The sequence below is a fragment of the Dipodomys ordii genome, unplaced genomic scaffold (genome assembly GCF_000151885.1).
Source record: "Dipodomys ordii isolate 6190 unplaced genomic scaffold, Dord_2.0 Scaffold59, whole genome shotgun sequence".
In the NCBI taxonomy this organism is placed as follows: domain Eukaryota; kingdom Metazoa; phylum Chordata; class Mammalia; order Rodentia; family Heteromyidae; genus Dipodomys; species Dipodomys ordii.
The window spans coordinates 4,055,962-4,073,469 of record NW_012267275.1 but is presented as its reverse complement, the minus strand read 5'-3'; the positions used below and the strand labels follow the sequence as shown (position 1 = coordinate 4,073,469).

The 17,508-nt window shown below is 37.1% G+C and overlaps 1 protein-coding gene across 4 annotated transcripts in view; it reads left to right on the top strand.

Annotated features, from left to right (window-relative positions):
• Positions 1–17,303, top strand: part of LOC105989822 (endoplasmic reticulum aminopeptidase 1) — a 33,274-nt gene extending 15,971 nt beyond the window's left edge. For all 4 annotated transcript variants that reach the window (XM_013022036.1, XM_013022037.1, XM_013022039.1 and 1 more), the window contains 14 exons: positions 56–210; positions 889–1,002; positions 2,141–2,272; positions 2,591–2,722; positions 2,881–2,952; positions 7,090–7,244; positions 8,790–8,869; positions 9,902–10,085; positions 11,427–11,583; positions 12,400–12,584; positions 13,363–13,524; positions 13,986–14,126; positions 14,690–14,771; positions 16,805–17,303. In XM_013022036.1, coding sequence (XP_012877490.1) covers positions 56–210; positions 889–1,002; positions 2,141–2,272; positions 2,591–2,722; positions 2,881–2,952; positions 7,090–7,244; positions 8,790–8,869; positions 9,902–10,085; positions 11,427–11,583; positions 12,400–12,584; positions 13,363–13,524; positions 13,986–14,126; positions 14,690–14,771; positions 16,805–16,960 — 1,907 coding nt within the window. In that variant the 3' untranslated portion in view covers positions 16,961–17,303. The remainder of the gene's footprint in view (positions 1–55; positions 211–888; positions 1,003–2,140; positions 2,273–2,590; positions 2,723–2,880; positions 2,953–7,089; positions 7,245–8,789; positions 8,870–9,901; positions 10,086–11,426; positions 11,584–12,399; positions 12,585–13,362; positions 13,525–13,985; positions 14,127–14,689; positions 14,772–16,804) is intronic.
• Positions 17,304–17,508: the final 205 nt, after the last annotated feature.

Sequence of the window (17,508 nt, the reverse complement as noted above, 5' to 3'; positions counted from 1 at the left end):
AGGAAAGTGTATAGCTTTGAGATTGATTAATCTACTGTGTTGCTTCCTTCCCAAGATCTTGCTGCAATTCCTGACTTTGCGTCTGGAGCTATGGAAAACTGGGGCCTGACCACCTACAGAGAATCCTCTCTGTTATTTGATGCAGAAAAGTCTTCTGCTTCCAGTAAGCTTGGCATCACAATGACTGTGTCCCATGAACTTGCCCACCAGGTATGCAAGCTAAGTCACACTCTTTTAAAGTATGGCTATTGACACATACAACTGTAATCTAGCCCTTGGGAAAGCTGTGCCAGGAGGATCGTGAGTTCTAGGCAAGCCTAGGCCATATAGTAAGACACTGTTTGTACAAAACCAAACAGGTATGACTAAATTTTCACATTGCTTCTATGGTGATATATGAGACTATTTATATATTTATAGTTTTACTTTGTATTCACATAGAAAAATTAAAAAATATTGTAAAGGTGATATACAGAGGGGTTACAACTACATGTAAGGTAATGAATACATTTCTTTTTGGACAGTGTTACCCCTTTCCCCATTTCCTCCCACTCTCTGCCCCCCCCCATCTCCCCTTCCATAGTGGTAAAGTTCATTTCCACCATAAAGTATTAAATTTCACATTTTATGAAATCTTTTTTTTAAATTGTGTTTTTATTATCTTTAAGTAGTTGTACAAGGGGTTTATCATTCATCTATACCTTTCATCGTTCTCTCCCATCATCATTTTTAACTGAAATAGATATTCATTGTTTATAGACTCACATTTATAACCTGATCATAGATATTTTGCATATTTCTGTTTTGTGTCTTCAGCTACTCTATTACAGATGATAGATTTTCTGGTCTCTCCAGCAATGTGTGAATAAAGCCATTTCTTTCTTTAAGTGGTTTGGAAACCTGGTCACTATGGAGTGGTGGAATGACCTTTGGCTCAATGAAGGATTTGCCAAGTTTATGGAGTTTGTGTCTGTCAATGTGACCCATCCTGAACTAAAAGTTGTAAGTTGTCATTTATGATTCTTTTCCTTCTTTTTTGTTTAACCTCATTTGTTTACTAATCTTGGATTATAAAATTCTTTTAGTGATAATTTTATTGGAAGCTTAGATATATGTCGAGTTTCAAAGATGCCAGTGAATCTTTTAGACAAATCATGAAGTCCTATTTCCATAGTCTCATTAGACATAATACTAATTATTAAGTTTGTCTTCCTTTAATATCAAAGCAATAGAAATAAAGGCAACCAGAATGTTCTGTATAGTTTTCCTGACCTTCAGGTTGTCATTGTAGGAATGTAGGTACAGATTTCTATTATCTCACTAAAACCCAACCTGACAAATCAAATGAATTATGTTTAACGTAAGTGCACATTATATGTATTAACCTACATGTGTAAATCATAAAGTTAACACTTTGGAACTCACACATATTTATTTAAAGATCTTATGTTAAAATCTTATGTTAAGTGAAATTTGAAAAAAAATGGGGAAAACTGCAATACTACACTTCACTGTAATAATTCTTTTCCATTTGAGTAGACTTATTTCCTATTTTTTACCTGCCTGTACTGATATTCATATACAGTTATAATGATAAATGGTATATCCTTATTATACTGTAATATATCATAAATGTCTTTCTATATTTATATAAAATCTTTAAGAATAAAAATGATTGTGGATGCATATTATTGAGTTGGGATAATGTGCCAAATAGAGTTAAGGTTAGAATTTGTTCTCCATCTTTTCTTTGATTACATGATTATAAAACAACTGATTTGCAACATTACAACTGATGAATGGAAATGATTATATCACTATGTATTTTACTTTCCTGTTGTTTGTTTTGTTTTGGTAAAGGTAAAATAGTTTGGTTTTAGGTTAATAAGTAATTTTCTTTATTCTTAAGTGATAAATATTTGAGACAAGTCCTTACTAAAATCATTGTTTCTTAGGTGCTGTTTTAAAAGTACAGTACTTTTGTTTTATATCACAACTACTAAAATATGACATAGGTTGGTACAGAAATTGGAAGTAGAGACTATTATTCCAGATCAATCCTTCCTCCATTCATATATTTAATCTAAACGTAAATCATAGGTGCTGTTTTCTTTTTTTATTACTTTTTCTGTCTCAATAGGAGGATTATTTCTTGGGCAAGTGTTTTGATGCAATGGAGGTAGATGCATTAAATTCCTCACACCCTGTGTCCACACCTGTGGAGAATCCTGCTCAGATTCGGGAGATGTTTGATGATGTATCTTATGAAAAGGTAAAATCAAATTGTCAATGGAGCACTATATGTGTTATCTCTGTGGCATAGTGGTAGGTGGTGATGGGTGAGGTTTTAGATGGCTTTTCTTTTTTCTGGGCCAAACCCAGTTGAATGCCTTCTATCTTGCTTGTGTTGCTTGGAGTAAATTCTCTTAGGTTGAAAGTATAGTTTCTTTTGTAATCCCTAACATTATGTTTTGTCAGTTCCTTATTTATACTTTCTTGGGTTGAAGATTTGAACATTTTTGCTGTAGGAGAATCTTGCCATGTAAAATATGAGAACTGACTAGAAATTATATTTCTGTTATCTTTTCAGGGAGCTTGTATTCTGAACATGCTAAGAGATTATCTGGGTGCTGATGTGTTTAAAAGTGGAATTGTACAATACCTCCTTAAGTATAGCTATAAAAACACAAAAAATGAGGACCTGTGGAATAGTATGGCACATGTGCGTATGTTTCTATGTATCAGAACATTTGAAATTGATGCTCTTATTACCTTCTTTTATTTTGTCTTGTTCTTTGTTTCCCCCTGTGTGTTATTCCCTCTGAGAAGAATGATTGGTATTTTCTACAGAAATACAGTGATGCTATCTTTGGATTTTAGATTTGCCCCACAGATGATACTGAGACAATAGATGGCTTTTGCTTCAGAAGTCAACACTCTTCTTCATCCTCAGTAAGTTTCTCCACTGGACATGTTAGACCGAGTATGTTGGTTTAGTCCCTATTCTTCCCAAGTTAGCTCTGTGTCAAGCTTTCTGAGTTCCTTGACTACTTTACCCTCATTCTAGATAAGAGTATAAGCTATGCTTTTTTACAATTTTTCTACAAAGAGTGGCCTCGCCTTCTATGGTAATATTGCTCAGGACATTAATTCCTACCTCCCTCCAGCCTTCTTTTTTTTTTTTGGACTGGATGAATGCATTATTTTAATTAATTAGTTATTGCACTGGTTCTGGGGCTTGAATTCAGGGCCTGGGTGCTGTCCCTTAGCTTTTTCACTCAATGCTGGTGCTCTACCACTTGAGCCACAGCTCCCTCCACTTGTGCTTTTTTGTCTAAGACCAAGACTTGGACTTGGTATCTGGTGCTTTTTCTCCTCTGTTGGTGCTCTACCACTCAGCTCTGACTTATTCCTTTTTGCCTAGTTAGTTATACATAAAAGTTTCATAGGCTTTTCTGACTGGGCTGATTTCAACCTCAGTCCTCAAATCTCAGCCTCCTGAGTAGCTAGGATTACAGGTGTGTGGCAGTGACACCTGTGTAAGTAGACATATTTGTCCTGTTTCATGTTCAAGATGTGCTTCTCTAGAATAGCTTTCTCCTGCTGGGCACCAGTGGCTCATGACTACTCATAGCTACTCAGGATCTGAGAACTGAGGTTTAAAGCCAGCCGTGAGACTTGTATCTGATTAACCACCGGAAAACTGGAAGTGGCACTGTTGCTCCAAGTGGTAGAATGCTAGCCTTAAGCAAAAATGCTCAGAAACAGCTCCCAGGCCTTGAATTCAAGCCCCATGTCCACACACAAAAAAAGCTTATTCTCTTTCACCCAGCCAGTATTTGGTACTTCTTACATCTACTCACTCTGTGCCTGCCTTTAGGAAAGCATTTACTGAATTATGGTTTGTTAGTGCCTTTCCTTCAGAATGAGGAGCCCATCTTGCTTTACCTATTGGAAATGTTTTATAAATGAAGAAATAATTATGCAGTATCAATACCTTACTCCATATTCATGAGGTTATGATGATACGAGATGGAAGAATTGGTGTGTGTGTGGGAGTTCTGAAAGACTGAGGGGTACAGCTAAGAAAATAGAGAACATAGTCGGATACCAGTGGCTCGCACCTGTAATCCTAAACACTTAAGAGGCTGAGATCTGAGGATTGAGATTCAAAGCCAGTCCAGCAGGAAAATCTGAGAGACTGTTTTCCAATTGATCAGCAGGAGGGTAGAAGTGGAGCTGTGGATCAAATGGTGGAGTGTCAGCCTTGAGTGAAAAAGGCAAGTGAGAGATTGAGGCCCTGAGTTCAAGACCTACTACCAGCACAAGAGAAATGACAGAAAGAGAGAGGGGAGGGAAGGAGGGAGGGGGAGAGGAGAGCGGGGAGAGAAGGAGAGGAGGAGGAGAGGGGGAGAGGGAGAAAGGGGGAGAGGGGAAAGAAGGAAGGAAGGAAGGAAAGAAGGAAGGAAGGAAGGAAGGAAAGAAGGAAGGAAGGAAAAAGAAGGAAGGAAAAAATAAAAGATAAAAAAGAAGATGAATGGGGTGAAGGAGGGACCCAAAATTGGACGAAGAAGCCCAGTGGCTTCTCGTGAGATTACAGAAGAACATTGATCAGATCTTGCTGTGAATTCCAGTTATCATCTCTCTCTAAAGTGCTAAGTACTTACGTAAGTACTTACATTAGCAAGGTAGTGAGTACTTTTGTCGTCAAACTTGTAACCCCTTCCCCCATTTTCTCCCACTTTCCCTCCCTCCAACCCCCTGCGGTTGTACAGATCATTTCCAACATAGTGTCTTGTGAGTATCACTGTTGTATTTTCTCCCCCTTTGTCCTTTTTTCTCATAGTGGTGTGATGGCTTTGGGGCTGCGGTATTGAAAATTTCTTTCATTGAAACCATTCCCTTGTGGTGTGGAGCTGAGGAAGTGAAAGAGTGAAGTGCTCTGAGCAGGGCTGTTTCCCCCAGCCTTCTTTAACAGTGGATTTATAACATGCTTCTCTGTATAACATGCTGTCCTGTATCGGTCAGGAAGATATGCTAGTCATTGTCAGAGCTCTGTATTTATGAGAAAGCGAATGATGGCCGTACTCAGTCTTTTTTTTTAATTTTAATTTTTATTTTTTGTGAACATATTGTACAGAGGGGTTACAATTACATGGGCAAGATAATGAGTACATTTCTTATCAAGCATTGCAGCCTCCTCCTTTGTTTCCCCTTCACATTCCTTCCCAGCCTCCCTGCGCTCCCCCCCCACCCCCTGCACCAAAGTTGTAAAGTTCGTTTTTGACATGACAACTTGTACTTCTCATTGCTGCAATGGGTCCACCTGTATCCGTATTTAAATGACTTGTTTTTCCCCTTCTCCTCCACAAATTATACCAACATCAAATACAGTAAAAACAGGGGTTATACTGTGGGGGAGGGACATACAAAGCAACAAAGAAATAATCTTATAAATACATTAGAAACAAATGCATGAAAGAAAAAACATTTAAATACATATCTTAGGGTTCATTTTCCTAACTTCACCTTATCTACCTATTCTGCTTGACTCAGACATATACTAGATATTGAAAATAAGGGAAACCATGGACCTATGTTTCTTTGGGCTTGGCTTACTTCACTTAATATAATTTTTTCCAAGTCTTTCCATTTCCTAACAAATGGGGCAATGTCATTCCTTTGTGTATATATACCACATTTTCTTGATCCATTCATCTACTGAGGGGCATCTGGGTTGGTTCCATATCTTAGCTATGGTAAATAATGTTGCAATAAACACAGTCGTGCTGGTAGCTTTAGTGTGGTCTTGTTTGTAAACATTTGGGTAAATGCCCAAAAGTGGGATTGCTGGGTATAGGGGAGCTCTATGTGAAGTCTTTTGAGGAACCTCCATACTACTTTCCAAAGTGGTTGAACAAGTTTACACTCCCACCAACAATGAAGTAAGGTTCCCTTCTGTCCACATCCCCTCCAGCATCTGTTGTTATTAGAGTTCTTGATTTTTGCCATTCTAACTGGGGTGAGGGGAATCTCAATGTTGTTTTGATTTGCATTTCTTTTATGGCTAGGGAGGTTGAGCATTTCTTCTTTGTCTATTGGCCATCCTTCTTTCTTCTTCAGAGAAGTTTCTCTTTAAGTCTTTAGCCCACTTATTTATTGGGCAGTTGTTTCTTTGAGGATTTGTTGTTGCCCCCCAGCCTTCTTTAACAGTGGATTTATAACATGCTTCTCTGTATAACATGCTGTCCTGTATCAGTCAGGAAGATATGCTAATCATTGTCAGAGCTCTGTATTTATGAGAAAGTGAATGATGGCTGTACTCAGTCTTAAAGTAGCGACTTACTCTTTATCTGGCAAGTGTTAGGCACTTTCGTGTGTTATCTTCTTTATTCTGCACAACAAATCTACCAGCCAGGTTCTATTATTGCCGTCTTTACAAGTGGGAAGATGAAATCTGAAGGTATTTAGATCTGACCCATGTTTTTCACTGCTAGCCTTGTAACATCTGAGAAACTAAATTTTCTCTGACTCTTATGAATCTGGATGTTTGGAGTATTTTTATAGGCAGATATAGTTTAAGTTGGAAACTCAACAGAATAGTATCAGCGATGTTTTTATTTTCTTGGCTGTTTCTGTCACTTTAGAAGTACAGGTTCTTAACTGAATTTTCTCCTCACCTCCTTTGTCTGAGATCCAGTATTATAATATAGATGCTAAAAACATAGCCAGCTACTTTCTCTCTCCTTTATATCCTCATTCACTATGTCAATAGTGGATGTCATAGTATGGATGCCCATACTATGCCAGCTCCACAGTATGCCAAGCAGAAATGCATGTGAAACCTGCTAAAAGTCCCAAGTCAAGTGGAGGAGATGGAAAGTAAACAGTTGATGCTTAATGGAGGTGTGAGTGCTGGGAACACTGCGGGAAAGACCCAGGGCAGGAGGCTGGGGAGCAGAAAGATGAAGTGGTGTGCTGGCAGAGGAACTGGCAGCTGGTAGAGTTCCTTTGAGCATGAGCTCACTTCTCACTTCTCTTGGAGTTGAGTGTAAGTAGGTGACACACCTGCATTTGTATGTGTCACAGCACTGGCATCAGGAGGGGACAGATGTGAAAACCATGATGAACACCTGGACGCTGCAGAAGGGCTTTCCCTTGATCACCATCACTGTGAGAGGAAGGAATGTACACATGAAGCAAGAGCACTACATGAAAGGCTCTGACAGCACTCCAGAAACCGGGTAATGTTTACAGAATACAGCTCATTTTATCGTCTAGGTAACATTTGCCTGATGGGACTAAAAAAAATTTCTGAAATAGTATCTTTACTGATATCACCAGAAAGAGTGAGGGTATAAATCTGATTAAAATACTGTATATGCTAGAGTGAAATACCATGACCAAATACCTCTGAAGTAATTAACATACACTAAAAAAAAGGGAATGATAAAATCAATTACATTTGCATTTTCTCTGAAATTTACTTATATTCTCTATATTCCCAGAAAGATTAAGGAAGCTTTAAATCTTGACTCATTATTTTAACATTCTCATGCTTTGTAGTTTAATAGGATGTAATTTATAGTTACTAGCTTGGAATCATCCCTGATTTAAGTAATTGCTATTAAATTATAGAAGTACCTGGCATCTAGTTGGAGTTGACCAAAGAATTTTGGTGATTTTTGGGAATTATGACTGAGTTAGACTCTGGAGCTTTCATCTTTATGCACACTGGATAGCATTAGAGATGAGATTCTGTAACTTAATTGATCTTGGATGGACACTATGTAGAAATATTTATTTTTTTAAATGTTTTTTATTGTGAAAATACGATACAAGAAATACTTATTTTATCTAAAGGTAATTCCAGACTTATGAAAAGTAGCAAAATAGTGCCTTATCATTCTCTCTCTCTATAGAACATTGCATAATGAATACGTGTATATGAGAGAGAAAAGAGAGAGACACCATAGACAGATGCTCCTTTGCCTTTAAATATTTGTGTGGTATTTCCTTTATTTTTTTAAAGAGTATTGTCTTAAGCACAGTACAATGGTCAAAGTTAAGAAATGAACTTGACACAGTACTGTTATTTAATCTGTATGACCCCATTCAACCTTTTCCAGTTGTTTTAAAATATCTGTCTACAAAAACAAGAAAAAAATCTGCTTTCTGGATTTAATGTAGGATCATAGCATATTAGACTAAATATCACATAATTTTGACATTTTTCCCCTCCAAAGTGATGCCTAACTTGTGTGATTCATGATACTTTTTTTTGTCTTTTCTTTTTTAGTATTGGGAATTGAACCCAAGACGTTGCACTTGCTAGGCAAGTGCTTTGCCACTGAGCTACATCCCAGCTCTCCTGATACTTTTGAAAAAAATAGGCTAGTTGTTTTTTATTGTTTGAATGTGCTCCAACTTGTGCTTTTCCCTGTTTACTCAGGATAAAATTCAGCTTGTACATCTTGGGAGGAAGTCTGCAGAAGTGGCATGTGCCCTTGATGGAGGAGCCACATGATGCCAATCTGTGCCATTACTAGTAGTCACTGTTTAAAGTTTCGTTTCTGGCCTCCAATTACATGAACCCAAATTCTTAGCTTTCCTCAAGTAGTCCTTAAAGACTGTGTTTTTGAGATTTAGCCCCAAACAACCTTATACCATATTGTTTGAACATCCTTGATAACACACCTGGTACAAGAGAGGATATTTATTAGCTGTTTGTTGAATGAGCTAACAGCAATCCACCTTGGTTTTGTTTTGTTTTGTTTTTTTTCCTTTAGGTACCTATGGCATGTTCCATTGACATTCATTACTAGCAAATCAGACTCTGTGCAGAGATTTTTGCTGAAGACAGAGACAGGTAATTTATTGTAAAAATAACCAATTTAAGGAGGGAATATGGGTGTGTATAGGTTTTATTTATTTTTAACATTTACTTTATTGTTATTATGTGATATACTGAGGGATTACAATTCCATGAGTCAGGTAATGAATACATTTCCTTTCATACAGTATCTTCTGTTCCCTCTCTATCTCCTAGTTCCTCCCTCCAGTCTGTATAGTTTATTTTCATCATAGTGTCCAGTGAGCTCCAGTGTTGTACTTTTTGAACCTTTTCCCTTAAGTTCTGTGCCCTCCTCCTCCCTCTCCCAAAGATAGACATGTGAATAAACCATACATAAAGAAAACAAAATCACCAACAAAATAAAAAAATGAAAATTAAGTGAGCTCTTGTTTCTATTTCTTGGAGTTCAATTCAATATATTTGTTTGTGTGTGGGTATTATTTTATATAAATGTAAAAAGGCACATAAGAATTACACCTTTGTGTCTTCCCTAAGAGTGTCCTCTTTTGGTCTCACCGTGTGTGAGTTTCTAGAATTTATTTACTTTTTAAATTTATGTTTTGAATTCCCTTTTAGTTGTACAAAGGAGGTGCCATATAATGAAGCAGTTGATGAATACAATATATCTTAATCAATGTCACCCCTTCAACATTCTCACCCCTCTTCATCCCTCCTTCAAATCAAAAGGGAATAGGCTGAAAATACTGCATTGTTATTAATGGCCAACACAATACCAGAGATAATAAAATGGTCAAAAAATGTAATGCTAAACAAGGCAAGATTATCGATGGAAATGTTGATATTACTAGGGAATATTGTATGTATGGTCAGAGATGCATTTACATTCTTTTCATATATCTACAAACCTTCTAAAACTGGTGTGTAAAAGTGTAGCTTTTGTCTGTTGTGTTGCTATTGTCCAGTTACTAAAAGAAGTTATTTTAATTTGCTGAGTTTTAGTCTTCCATAGTTTCCTGGTCCAGTCCCTGATCAGAAAAGCTTTCACCAGCAAAGACAATAAATGGAGCTATGATTTATTTGCCTTAGATGTGCTCATCCTCCCAGAAGCAGTGGAATGGATCAAATTTAACGTGGGAATGAATGGGTATTACATTGTGCATTATGAGGATAATGGATGGGATTCTTTGGCTGGCCTTTTAAAAGGAACACACACAGCAATCGGCAGTAACGATCGGGCGAGTCTCATTAACAATGCATTTCAGCTTGTCAGGTAATATAAGCAAAGTTGTGGCTTGTTTCTGAAATCAGCTGCTGTTGTACAAATTCTTGACTTCTAAAGATGAAAGTGATTGACTGATTGATTACTAAGGAGATGTTAAAAGGTATTTTACCATTCAAAAGTTGCTATTAGCCTTGTTATTAACCTTCTGTCTTTGGATGCTAACCTACTTGAAGTCTGGAGTCTCTATTTTAATCTTTCTAATTAACAACTCAGATATTACAGAAGCAAACGTGTAGGAAAAAAACTCAGAAGACATCATAGTTGGCACCCCTTTTTTCTCTTTAAAGCCTGTTTTTCAGGTATTTTTCTGGCCACACTATAATAAATTCTCCCATGCTAGGTTTTTAACTATCTTGATGCCTTTGTAGAAAGACTAAGTAATCTAATTTTATTATATCACTTGTGTTAGAAGAGTTTCATTAAAAAAAAGGCAAAAAGAAAAGCAGAACTTGACACTATCTTCATGGAATCACTATAAAGTCTAGCTTATCATATCTGGGCCAACCAAAGGTCCTTTGAGTAGCTGAACATTTAACTTTTTTTTTAACCCCATTTCAAAGGTTTTTAAGTAAATGTTTCCTAAGCAAAAACTCGCAACTGAAGTTCTAGTTGAACAGAACTGAAGTCCTAAGGGGAAGCATTTATTTGGGACAAGACAGCGATATAATTCTTATATTCCATGTCCTTCCACCATGAATACTGAGTTCTTTTTTTTCTGTTCTTCTACCACTACCCTGGAACATACAAGGTGACCAAAAGCAATGGAAAGGAAGAGGAAGTTAAGGACTGCTTATTTAATTATTTTCTTCTTGTCAAAACATTTCCCCTCCATGACCTACTGCTGTTGGAAACATAGAAAGTTTTGTTTTAACTTACATAATTATAAACCCTACCACTGAGGCTTTTAATATCAACTCTCTCTGTGAAGGGGTTTTATGTATATTGGGGGGCTTTTTGAAGCAGAGAATACTTTTTTTACTACAGTGATGTACTTCTGATGAATGGCAGTCAGTCTGAGCAGGCTTCCTGAAGGATCTTTGATCAAAATCCTCTTCTTTTTCTCGTTTTTGTGCACAACCCAATGTATCCTAGAGATATGACACACTGTTTCCCCTGAATCACAGATGGCATTCACTCCCTTATTATTTGAGATATGTCTTCAATAGTGTAGACTTGATAGACATGTCTAACAGAAAAGGCTCAATGCAAAGGACACTATTTATAAGGGACATTTTTATCTTGTTGAGTGCATTGTGGATGACTATTACAATTACGTTGAAGCAAAAGGTTCATTTCCTTAAATGTGTCACCATGGTATGTCTTACTCAGCATTGGAAAGCTATCGATTGAAAAGGCCTTGGATTTAACCTTGTACTTGAAGTATGAAACAGAAATTATGCCTGTGTTCCAAGGTTTGAATGAGCTGATACCTATGTATAAGTTAATGGAGAAAAGAGATATGAATGAAGTGGAAATGCAATTCAAGGTAAAAGCATGAGAAATCATTATACAACTGTTGCTTTTCTTGCATGTGAAAATGAACGCTTATAGCTATGTATATATGTCTTCATAACTATTAAAGAAAAGAAATAATTCATTATTAAATTGATTAACAAAGGTTTTGGTTTTATTTGGCACTAAAATAAGAATGACAAGGTTATATTCTGTACTTATCATGGATTTGTTATTCCCTTCCTTTCACCAATCTTTTATTTCATTTGATTTCTCTATTATGATGACTAGTATTAAAATGTTTTTTCCTGGGACTCTGTGGCATTTGAGAAGATACAAAAAGCTTATTTTTGACAAACATGCAGTTAGTTGCATAATTTGCTCACAAATTTAGTCATATAAATTGTCTTTTTGAGTTTAAGGTCTCTTCAGACAGAATTGTTAGGCAAATACGAAAATCATTTATCATTTCTTATATTTAGTCCTCATATAACTAAACAGCTGCAAGGTTTAGAATGAGTTGATTTAAGCTAGGTGCTGGATGGTCACACCTGTAGTCTTAGCTACTCAGAGGGCAGAGAGCTAAGGATCACAGTTCAAAGCCAGCCTGGGGAAGGAAAGTGTCTTAGACTCTTACAATTAACCACCAGAAAACTAGAAGTGGAGCTGTGGTTCTAAGTGGTAGAACACTAACCTTTAGCAAACCAGGTCTGGCCCAGGCCCTGAGGTTAAGCCCCACAACCAACAACAACAAAAAATAGCTTAAAAATTAATTGGCATCATGGGAAGGAATACCAGATCTATGACAATACTTGTGACACATGTCATTGTTCCCGGTGCTACACTCCAGGCCTTCCTCCTCAGGCTGCTGAGGGACCTCATTGATAAGCAGATCTGGGCAGATGAGGGCTCTGTCTCAGAGAGAATGCTTCGGAGTCAGCTCCTCCTCCTCGCCTGCGTGCGCAAGTATCAACCCTGTGTGCACAGGGCAGAAGGCTATTTCAGAAAGTGGAAGGAATCTAATGGAAATATGAGGTCAGTCTTCAGTGCTACCTTCTGTTTCCCATTATTGGAAAAATAAGTATATGAGCATCTCTTTTATCAGATATTTTCTTTTTCCTTTAGAGTTATCTATGTATTTCTTATCTTAAGAACTTCTAGACAATATAGGTGTAAACTTAAGGAATTGGAATAGGATTATAATAATCTCCATTTTTTATAGTCAATGCTCAATTAAATTTAACTGAGCTGTTCATTGCCAGAGTGCATTTTACAAGTATCTGTTTTAGTCTTTCAAAGATACACCGAAAGGACATTCTAGTAATTGCTAACACCTTAAATAAGTCTATACCTGCTGGCCCTTAATCCTTTTATATTTGGAGTTTAAATAAAATCCAGTAAACACTATGCCAACCATCTAGATGCTTCCAGTTATGAAATGCTGTGATCCTATTGGAGTTCTGACCTGTGTCAGGACTTGCATGGAGTAATTTTGAATCTTGTCTGACTTTCTTTTGGCCTGAAAGTTGGCACTTGTGGAATCACTCAGCATTATTAAAAATATAGTTGATATATATTTGTAAGTTGATATGTAGGTATTTATAAAGTATCAGGCATTATGTTTCTGAGAAAGGCTACTTGAAAATTAATTTTTATTAACAAATGTAACAAAAATAGAGCTGATAGTTTTTGTTGATATTTCTAGGCCTGTGTCACTGATCATACAGTTGGTTCCTAATATCTCACCATCACGCATCTCAGAGCACTGTCTCCATCGCAGATTCATTGTCAGTAGTATGTTCTTTCCCCACAGCCTGCCTGTTGATGTGACCCTGGCAGTGTTTGCTGTTGGTGCACAGAACACTGAAGGCTGGGACTTTCTTTATAATAAATACCAGTCTTCTTTGTCCAGTACTGAGAAAAGCCAGATTGAATTTGCCCTCTGTACGAGCCAAAACAGGGAAAAGCTCCAGTGGTGAGTCACTCATTCATGTTGATGTGGCCAAGGGAAACCATGAAATCAGATCATTCTGGCACCTTTTTTGGTCAGGAATTGCTTATTGTAGTGTGAATATTTGTTCAGTGGGTACACAACTCATTGAGAATTGCAGATAACTAAGGAGATCCGGGTGCTAAGGGAGTACATATTTGTGTATATTTAAAGGAATGCTATAATTGAAATATTTACTGGAGATATTGTTCTTAACTATTCTTTTGGGAAAATGAGATAGGGGAATAGGTATGATAAACATAGTGGAAAGGTTAATTTTTATTATGATAGTTATAGGGGGGTTAGCTGTACTCTGATTCCCAATTTATATTTTTGGCCTTCATTATTGGCAAACTTTCTTTTAATCTTGTGGGATATTTTACTGCAATTTTTTATACCTTTCATCACCTATTCATTGTTGACATTTCTTTTCTTAATCATTACAGGCTATTAGATGAAAGTTTTAAGGGGGATGTAATAAAAACTCAAGAATTTCCACATATTCTTACCCTCATTGGCAGAAACTCAGTGGGCTATCCATTGGCCTGGCAGTTTCTGAGAGAAAATTGGAATGAACTAGTTCAAAAGTAAGTAGAATCAAAATTGTTCCAGGCCTGGATAACCGTGTTGTTTTGCTTTGCTGTGTGTGTGTGTGTGTACGTGCGCGTGCGCTTGCGTGAGCGTGCATGCGCATGCGTGTGCCTGTGCACACAGTAATAGAGAGTGAACTCAGAGCCTCATGCTCTCTCACTTGGCTTTTTAGTTAAGGAATAAAGATACCTTAAATGCCCTTATTAGAGAATTCAATGCTCGGTACTGTATCTGGATATCTTCCCTTAGAAAGACCCTTCCCGTAGCCATGGGCTGGTGGAAGACTTTCACATTCCCAGCCTAGCCCTGCTCACTCATCAATCCTCTTGCTGTTTGTATCTGCCTGTGTCTAACTCCAGAAGTATTGCCTACACTACCATTTCTTTTGGATTCTTAATGGCTTATTCAGCTGTTATCATGTACTTTATGTTACTAGCTCTATAGTGGAGAGATCCCATCTTTTTCATGCCTGATAAGAGTTAAATGACATTACATACAGGAGGCACTTTAGATATATTTTGAATGAATAAAGTTAGATTTTGATGATTTCCATTTCTAGGTTTGAACTTGGCTCATCTTCCCTAGCCCACATGGTGTTGGGAACAACAAATCAATTCTCCACCAGAACTCGTCTTGAAGAGGTAAAAAAAAAAAATCCCTAAAAAAGAAATTATTTTAGATTTAAGTAACAAGTTATTAGATATGAGCAAGAAAAACAAGGGTTTGAAGTGGATTTTGGTTATTTTGAAGCTATTTATGGATGCCATGATGTTGACATAAACACAAATCAGCTGCAAATAAACTAGTAGAAACTGTGTCTCTTCTCAAACATGTTGATTTTTCCCATCTGACACTAAAAACTTTAGGACTAATAAATCACCTGAGATCATTAGTCCTTCTGTAAGAGTATTAAAAGTGAGCAGAGGGAAGGTAAATAACCTTCCCAGCTCTTGTCAAAGAGGCAGATCTGGACTCTAGTTTTACTTCATTATCCAAATTCCATGATTTCCTTTTCATCAATATACCATGAAGGCATCTAAACTAGTGTTTGTTTAGGCATATAAACTAGTGTTAAAATAAAGATGAAAGGCTGCATAGTGGACAGCAGATAAACCACATGCAGGACTTGCACTGAATAAAATTATTGCAATGATGTCCTACATTTATCACAGCTTCCTAGCAGTCAAGCAAACATGAGAAGTTAGTATGGGTTACTCGCATTGTCTGATAAGAGGGACATGAAGCACACAAGTATCCTACAACAGAAAACTTGCCTCCAAACATAAAATCCTTATTGCAAAGAAAAGGCTCACAGACAGGCAGGTCTGAACAAATACTCTATTGAGATGCTTCATTTCTGAGGCAGAGGAAGACAGACAAAACAGGTTTGGGTGAGGGAACGTTTACAGCTGACTCCGAGACTCTATGGTTAGAGGCCTTTAATGATGCTATAATGATAGGCTCCTTCCGATGAAGTATTTTAACCAATTAATGAAATGGTTGATGTGGTTCGACTGTTGGAAAATGCCTATGGTGATTTTTAATTGAGAAATTAATATTGGGCTCTGGAATAGAAAACAATGAGGGAGCTGCAGTACAAGGCGGGTTGGTAGAGCAAGAGATGTTTTCTAGGTAGGTTGTTTCAGTAACTCCTGAGCATTGTACTGAGAGATGATATTAAAACAACTCTGTGTCATGTAGATTGCAATTTGATCTTTCTGAAATCTATTCTTATCCTCACCCCACCCCCACTCCCAAACTCATAAAATGGTATTACGGGGTGGACTGTAAGGGAATTAGCCGTTTGTAATCCCATGCTGAATAAACAACACAACTTGGCCTCCACTGGCTTCCGGACCACAAAACAAAAATGATGGATTAATGTTGTGGAAATTTATGGGGAAAGGCTAACAACGCTTTACTGTGAAACAAAAACAGCATCATGTTCAGTGCCATGACACCACTGGTATATTTACCATCTGAACTTAAGGGGCTCAGATACCCAGAGAGGAAACAAGAACAAAAATTTTGTGGGGCAAGGGGAGCCAGAGCCAAGAGTTTCTTATCTCTTTAAAACTATAGGTAACTTTCTGCAGATTTACTTTGTGGGAACAATCTAGGAATTGTAGATTAGGATAAAAACATTGGCAAAATTTGGGGTCTTACCACCATAATTTACTAAGAACTCCATTCCCTGCAGGGTTTCTGTAATAATGTACAAGGCCAGGCCTGTGGAAAAGACTTTATTTATGTGGTTGAAAGTGTTTTGCTTGGCAACAAAGATACTCTGTACATTCTGCTTGCTAACTATCATGTTTTAAGAACTTAAGATTGCATCTGTGTGTATAGAACAAAATTCACATTAAATAGACACACTCAATTAAACCTTAATTATAAAATGGTGAACAGGGAAGCCTTTAAAAGCCTGGCAACTGTGAATAAATAAAAGAGCTACGGAGAAGAAACCCCAAAAACTGACATCATGAGGCATGAGCTCATTTCAAACAGCTAACGCTTAAGTGACCATAATCACATCCAGATACCCAGGGCTGTTTTCTACATACATTTGTGACAAATGCTGAATTCTGGTTTCAGTTTCCTTTTAACTGGCTTGAAGTTCTTTTTGCTTCATGGAAACAAAATTAAGACAATTTCATTTTGCTTTCCTAACAAGGTAAAAGAATTCTTCAGCTCTTTGAAAGAAAATGGTTCTCAGCTCCGTTGTGTTCAACAAACAGTTGAAACCATCGAAGAAAATATACGCTGGATGGACAAGAATTTTGATAAAATAAGAGTATGGCTGCAAAGTGAAAAGCTTGAACGGTTGTAGTAATCTGTTTCTTGCCAAGTTCCTGTCATCTATAATCACCAAAGTGTTATTTAATGTGAACATTTAATAGACTGGATATATTTTCAAGCTGGCGATGGTTATTTTTGGCTTTCTGGTGATACTTTTCAACTCTACTCATTTGAACATTTCTGGATGATTTAGGAATTTCTAAAGTTTTTAAAATTCATTTTGTTGGAGATTGAACTATATATAATCTTACATACACCTAACCCTTTCATCATTTCTGAGAGAAGACTGCATGCTAATTGATGTAGCTCCATGTTAAACAGTACTGCCCTGAACTGTAAATCCTTTGCTACAGAATAATAAAGTTCCTCACTCTATTTTATGCTTAACCCCTACAATGTCCACATTCCTTTTCTGACAATGTCCCCTGGTAAGAGGTTGAATAGTAGAGTACTGAGAAAGGAACTCTGGATCAATAACTAAGCTGGAACATGGCTGGGCAAGAGCTCTTTTGCTTATCTCTTTAGGTCTGTATTTACCTTCTCTTCCTGGATTCATGCCATCACCTTTTCTTACCCTCT